The sequence below is a fragment of the Micropterus salmoides genome, unplaced genomic scaffold (genome assembly GCF_014851395.1).
Source record: "Micropterus salmoides isolate LMB-PRFRI ecotype aquatic unplaced genomic scaffold, ASM1485139v1 Ms_hic_scaffold_20, whole genome shotgun sequence".
NCBI classification, from domain to species: Eukaryota; Metazoa; Chordata; class Actinopteri; order Centrarchiformes; family Centrarchidae; genus Micropterus; species Micropterus salmoides.
The window spans coordinates 1,347,905-1,354,572 of record NW_024041151.1 but is presented as its reverse complement, the minus strand read 5'-3'; the positions used below and the strand labels follow the sequence as shown (position 1 = coordinate 1,354,572).

The 6,668-nt window shown below is 43.3% G+C and overlaps 1 protein-coding gene across 1 annotated transcript; it reads left to right on the top strand.

Moving 5' to 3' along the window:
• Positions 1–236: 236 nt before the first annotated feature.
• Positions 237–2,329, top strand: LOC119914941. Its single transcript, XM_038734488.1, has 4 exons — positions 237–707; positions 1,284–1,407; positions 1,481–1,651; positions 1,902–2,329. Exons 2-4 carry the CDS (start codon positions 1,290–1,292, stop codon positions 2,327–2,329), a joined length of 717 nt encoding a protein of 238 aa, XP_038590416.1. The 5' UTR covers positions 237–707; positions 1,284–1,289.
• The last annotated feature ends 4,339 nt before the right edge of the window (positions 2,330–6,668 follow it).

Here is a 6,668-nt window from a genome sequence, read left to right as displayed (position 1 = left end):
TACTGTCCTACTTAAGCACAAGTGTGAGACACTTTTGATGAATTGTGACTCTGTACGCAGCATACTTTGACAGAGAAGAGCAAAAGCTAAAGTCTCATTTCAGGGAGTGAAAGGAAGTAAAGGATCAGAATAGCAGACACAAAGTCAGGCTAATTTATATCTAATTACATCTGGGTTGTTTTTATTGTTCTTTGTTTATAATGAAATCTTATATACTGTGTTTAAACGATGTGTGCTAGTGAGTCGTTAAAAGCCCTGCACCATCCTCGTAGAGCAAACAGTGTCTATAAACAAATTACATTATCTTTCAGAAGCAGCGTGAAAGCCAGAAACAGAATTACTATTGTCTGTAACAGCAGAATGTGTTTCCCTTAGCTATGAGCAGAGCGTGTGCCCATGGCTGCGTACAGCGAGCGTAGAGAGCGTACAGGAAATGATGACGGCCTTCTGTCTCAGCGGCCAGCTGTTTTAATAACGTGTTTTATTAGCACGTGATTTTACTTGAGTTTCTTCTTTACTGTCTCTTTAAACCTCTCATCTCTACTTGCAGGAGAACGATGAACAGCAGGGTTGAGGTTTCTTATTCCTCTTTGTGAAAAATGAAACGTCTGTTTTTACTTCCTCTCTGGAAACGGAAGAAAAGTCCTACGTTTTCACAACCTGCGACCACGGCTGTGAAATAACACTTAAAATAAAAAGACAATGTGGTGAGTGAAAGTGGTTTTACTTTGACATTAAGTGGAGAAACTGTGAGATCGTCTCAACATGCAGAGTAATCCAACACCTTTACCTGTAAACCAGGTATTAAAGGAGCTCAGGACAGAATGTTAGTTTGTTGCAGAGTTTGGATGTGAAACTTCTCTATTGTTACATGAATGTCATTCAAGACAACATTAAGCTAATATTAGTCCTGATGTATAGACGGTAAAAGTGTGGTCTTTTTTCATAGTATACTCAGGACATGTAGAAAGATTTCCACAAAAACCTAAAGCAGACATTTGCTGACTTGTAGTTTCAGGTCCTCTTTGCCTGTGTGTCAAATGTTTCCCTCTGAACTCTAAACATGAAGCTGATCTTGATTAAATGCTGTACTTAAATACATTTGTGAGGTATTTGTACTTGACTTGAATATTTCCTGTTTGTCTTGTGACCTCTCAGGTGTTCTCAGCGTGTAGTCGTGTCTCTTAATAAAATCTAAACAGATAGATTAGATGCTTTAATAAATGACAGAAAAATGAAACTAAATATCTGTGAGGCGCTTTAAAGATTTACGTCTTCAGCAGGAACCAATGGGCTCGCAGCTGAGAGCCTCAGACCGGAAGTCTGACGGGACTAACAGACCCAGTGATGTTGTGACAGTGAGCCGGCGTCAGACCTGGAGCTGCATGTTGACACCGACAGTCTCAGGTCTGAAGGAACAAACAGCTGATGCTGCTGACTGGCTGGCTGATCACTTTCTAATGTTTGTGTTCAACATCAGGGTCCAGGAAGCAGCAGCGGAGACGGCAGGACAGCAGGTCTCAGGTCAGATCTTCCAGCAGACAGGTGGTTACAGAGAGGCTTCAGCTGTGTTCAGGGGAATCAGCTGCAGGAAACTCTGCAGAGACCAGCACACTGAGAAACCTGAAGAGGGTCTTCCAGGTGTTTCCAGGTCTGGGCACATGTTTTAAAGTAGTATAAAGCCTTTAGCGTAACACACACCAGTCTGGCAAACTGTCAGAGGAAGCATTGCATTGTGGGTAATGTACGCGCAAGTTTGGACAAAGAGTATGTGGAATAAAAAAGAGCTCTCTGGTTCTGCAACTGTAATTCTGACATTTTTGAGTCTGACAGAGTGACAGAGATGTGTTTTTGTTAATTAACGCTGTTTTCTGCCGTCCCTCTCTGGTAACTTTTACCAGAGAAGAGAACTTTCCTGGAGTTACTAGTTGGAGGAGCAGCAGTTCTGTTTGGGATACTTCGGAAACGTCGCAGGGGAAAACGAGCAGGCGCGCTGGTTAAGCTGAGACAGCGGGGATTTCACACTGCACTCCCTTCAATCCACCTGGCGAATGTCCGCTCTCTGGACAACAAAATGGACGAACTGCTGCTCCTCAACAGAACTAACTTGGACTTCTGCAGATCTGCCGCCCTCTGTTTCACATCCTGGACAGCGCACTTCACCTACCGGGATCGCGAAAGGGAGCACACGGGAAAAACACGGGGAGGTGGACTCTGTTTCTATATAAACGAAGGTTGGTGCACAGATGTCACAGTGTTGAAGAAATCATGCAGGCCTCACCTAGAGACATTATTTATAAACTGTATGGTGTCTCACCATCATGCCTGAAAATCTGTGCAGACCAGCTGGCCCCCATCTTCACTCAGATCTTCAACAGATCACTGGAGCTCTGGACTAAATGACTATCTGACATCTGTAGTCATGAAGTCCTTTGAAAGACTGGTGTTGGCCCACCTGAAGGACATTACAGGCCCCCTGCTGGACCCCCTGCTGGACCCCCTGCAGTTTGCCTACAGGGCTAACAGGTCAGTGGATGATGCAGCCAACTTGGGTCTGCATCACATCCTGCAACACCTCGACTCTCCAGGGACACATGCAGGGATCCTGTTCGTGGACTTCAGCTCGGCGTTCAACACCATCATCCCGGACATCCTCAGCACCAAACTCACCCAGCTCACTGTGCCAGCCTCCACCTGTGGATCACAAACTTCCTGACTGACAGGAGTCAGCAGGTGAGGCTGGAGAACCACATCCAGCACCTGGACTATCTCCCTCTACACAAACGACTGCACCTCAGGAGACCATCTGTCAAACTCCTGAAGTTCACTGACGACACAACGGCCATCGGCCTCATCCGGGACGGTGATGATTCGGCCTACAGGCTCTCTGGTGTGGTTCTTTACAGTCCAAGCTGGAAACTTCTGTTTCTTTCTGACTCTGCTTCAGTTAGAAAAGTTTATTAATAACTAATTTACCTTTAAAAATCACTATTTTATTATATTTCCTTTTCTTTCTCTCTCTGTATCATGTAAAGAAATTTGAATCACCTTGTTGTTTAAAATTTAATGTGACCTGCCTGATGCAAGCTGAATCCCAAGTTAATTTTTATTTATTTCATTTCAGGTTGATTTAACAGGGATAATGCACACTAATGATACATAAATAAATGTATAATGTGCCATAATTAACCAAAAGGCTTTTTTACATCTGCTGTCCCTGGACAGACTGTAGTATGTCACACCTAAAAAGATAAAAGGATTAAAATAGTACATACAGGTTAAGCCCAATACAAGTAAAAATGTATTAAAAATGTATTAAAAATGTACCTAACCAACCTAAAAACAAGAATAGTTGGTCAACACCAACACACACACAGGCCACTATAACAAACATTGTATAATGGCATATGGCATAAATTTTTGGACGCACAAAAAAAATATATAGCTGGGACAATCAGAGTTTGATTTACATGGGAGCCACAGCTGAGCTCCCATGGAAGCAGAAAAATCCTGCAACTCTGGGGGTCTCTAATCAATTTACCATTACCCATTATTTTGAATCACAAATAATGTATTTATCTTTGTAAGTAGTACTTATTATTATGTTATTATTTACATTAAAAAGATGAACTACGCTGCGCATGACTGGCAGGATGGCTGCGCTTCTCCACCATCAGCCGTTATGGTGTGCGATATAGGCCAGTTTTGACCAAACAGGTGGAGACCGTGCGCCGCAAACATCAACTCAGTTTCAGTGCTTGAAGTGCGCTGGCACTTCCACATTTTACTCTTGTGCATACCGGGACATTTTCTTGCGTACCGGGACTTCTCCCGAGCTGCCGGTCCTCTCCTCTGCCCTCTGCATATCAGGTTCTCTGAGCGCCTGTAGGCCCCCTGTAGGCGGGACATTTAAAAATCTTGACAGATAGTTGTTATTTACACTGAGGACAGGTCAGAATCAGAACGTCTTCAGCATTTTTTGAAAGCTTTTGTTAAAAATGTTCTGAAAAACAGCAAATGTTAAATAACAAATGAAACAATGCACAATAAGAAAACATGCAGTGCAACTGAAATGTAGAAGAAACAAATGCACATTGTCCAAAAAAGTTAAACAAGCTGATGATTATTATTAATTCAATTTATATAGCACCAAATCACAACAACAGTTATCTCACAGCGCTTTTCATAAAGAGCAGGTCTAGACCGTACTCTGTGATGTTATTTACAGAAGCCCAACAGTTCCCACCAAGAGCAGCACTAGGAGACAGAGGCAAGGAAAAACTTCTTTAAGAGGCAGAAACCTCGAGCAGAACCATGGCTCAGGGTGGGCGACCATCTGCCTCGACCGGCTTATTATAATCTAAATATTTTAAATTGTCACCTGCCATCTGAATTTAGTTTCCCTTTATATAAATAAAGACATTTCCACCATAAATTGGTGCAGGAAAGTCTCCAGAATGCTGGAAATGAAGTGTTAAATGCTCAACGTCTTCTAGGGGATGACCCCCACAATCTAAATGTAATGTTGACAGTCCTGACTGCCTGTTAGCCACTTCTTTTAACTTAAATTTAAACGAACCGTAAATTTCAAAATTCTTGATGTCAGTTGGGTTGAGGTTCCATTCACGCAGCCCTGACTGAAAAAACTGTTTGACTCTGCACTCTAACTGAGCGGGACACTGCAGCCGCCTCTTGCTGCACTCCTTGGAGATCTGTAAGCATTTGGTGCAATACAGGAGGATCCAGTCCATGTAAGATTTTCTACATATGACAATGATTTCTATATATAATCAAGTTTTCAAAACTTAAAAAGGTTATACATTTTAAAAAAACATGACAATGATGAGAGGATATGGATAACAAGAGGTGATAAAATCACTGAGTGCATCAACATCATAGTGGCCTTTGTTGGCATGTAATTACGGACATATCTAACATTTGCCAGGTTGAACTTAATGTTATAACAAACCTTCTTGAAGTGTGCTTTAAAAGTTTTGATTGTTTTTAATGTATACTCCAAGGTATTTAAAATCTTAGACAAACTGCTACGACTGCATCTGGTTCTGCACAGCAACTTTTAGATTTACTGAAAAACATACATACATACCGCTTTGGATACATTCAGTTGAAGTCAATAGTGATTTTGCCATTCTGTTATTTTTTGCATTGAGTTGTGTTGCGGTGGCAGCCGGCTGATGACCCGCACCTGTGTCTCATCAACCTCCTTCTCCGCCCGCCGCACCTGTCAGCCTCATCTTCAACAGTATTCCTCCACTCCATCTTCGCTTGATCGTCGTCGCTCCAGTCTGGTGCCACTGCTACGTTCTAAGCTCTCCTGTTCCTTGTCCCTTAACCTGTTGTCTCCCGAGACTAACCCTGTCTTTTCTTTCTCCCCGCCAGGTCCACTCACCTCCGCCATCCAGTCAGTCAGCCGGGCTCGCTTCGCCTCCGCGGCGTCCCCCTGGCTTCCCTCCACGCTCCTCACCTCCCTCGCCTCGGCCTCCAGCCCCCTCTCAGTCGCCTCGCTCGAGCCTTGCCAGCCCCGCCTGCTCCTCGGTCCTCCGTGCCCTCGTCTGCTGGCGTCCTGCTCACCTCATCTCACCTCCCAACTCCCCTCTTCCCTTTTCCCCCTCAATAAGCCTCTTTTGGTAATCTGACAAGCGCTGCGTTTGGGTCCGTTCTGTCTGCACCCGTAACAGTTTGTTAGCAGATCAGCAGAAGAGCTGCACTGTTAGCGTGTACAAAGATTACTGTGTCATCTGTATCCAAGCTGCCTGACCGTATTTATAAATACATAAATACAAATGCATCAATTTTAAAGCCTCGCTATTGACATTGGAAATAGTAGTTAGAATTATTGGATTGGGCGCATGCGCACGCAGCAACCAGCAGCAGTAGCGGTAGTGTGGCATTTTTCTGTTTTGGTTCGTAGCCTTTATATTTTACAGTTTCTAGTGATGTTCAGCAGACCCGCAGCTTATCTGTAGCCCTTGTGTCACATTCGATGGACTGGTCTTCACAAGCCACAGAAACCATGTTATTTACTACTGGCATGGAGTGGCTGGCACTCGTGTTGTTACTGTCGGCATCCTACCTGTTCCAAGGCCGGGACGGTGACCCTCCATCAAGTAAGATCCAGTACACCAGAGACATCCATGAACGCTGGTGCAAAAACTTTATAGTGAGAGCGTCAGTATGCACCAAGGACATTGAACTGCTCTCTGTGTCTATGCGTCCACCCTATTTACCACGGGAAGTCCCATAGATTTTTGTAACTGTGGTGTATATTCATCCAAATGCGAATGAGAGCAGAATTGATCCTGCAGACTGTACAGAAGTTACAGTCACTGTCTCCTGATGCCCTCATTGTAATCCTGGGAGATTTTAACCTGTGGAAAACAGGCACCTTTTGCCAGAAAAAACACCTAAAATAACAAACCCAAAATGAATCAGGAATAACTCCTCAACCATTTGGCCTAGATGTATAATTCTGGTCTTCTTTGAAAAGTCAGAAGCTAAGGAATATAAATCCATTTTATATTAATATATTTATTTTACTATGACAGACTACATGGAGATCTGATATTTGTATCCTCTCCTGGTAAAAAAGCTATATTTTAATGCAATAAACCATCAAAACTATCAAGGAGCAAGCTTTTAATGCATCT

What these genes read in the sequence shown, in the direction of transcription:
- LOC119914941 (XM_038734488.1), top strand. Translation starts at nt 1,290, where the DNA reads ATGGGCTCGCAGCTGAGAGCCTCAGACCGGAAGTCTGACGGGACTAAC. An exon ending in GTTGACACCGACAGTCTCAG is followed by an intron (nt 1,408 to 1,480) that starts GTCTGAAGGAAC and finishes GTTCAACATCAG; the next exon opens with GGTCCAGGAAGCAGCAGCGG. An exon ending in GGTCTTCCAGGTGTTTCCAG is followed by an intron (nt 1,652 to 1,901) that starts GTCTGGGCACAT and finishes AACTTTTACCAG; the next exon opens with AGAAGAGAACTTTCCTGGAG.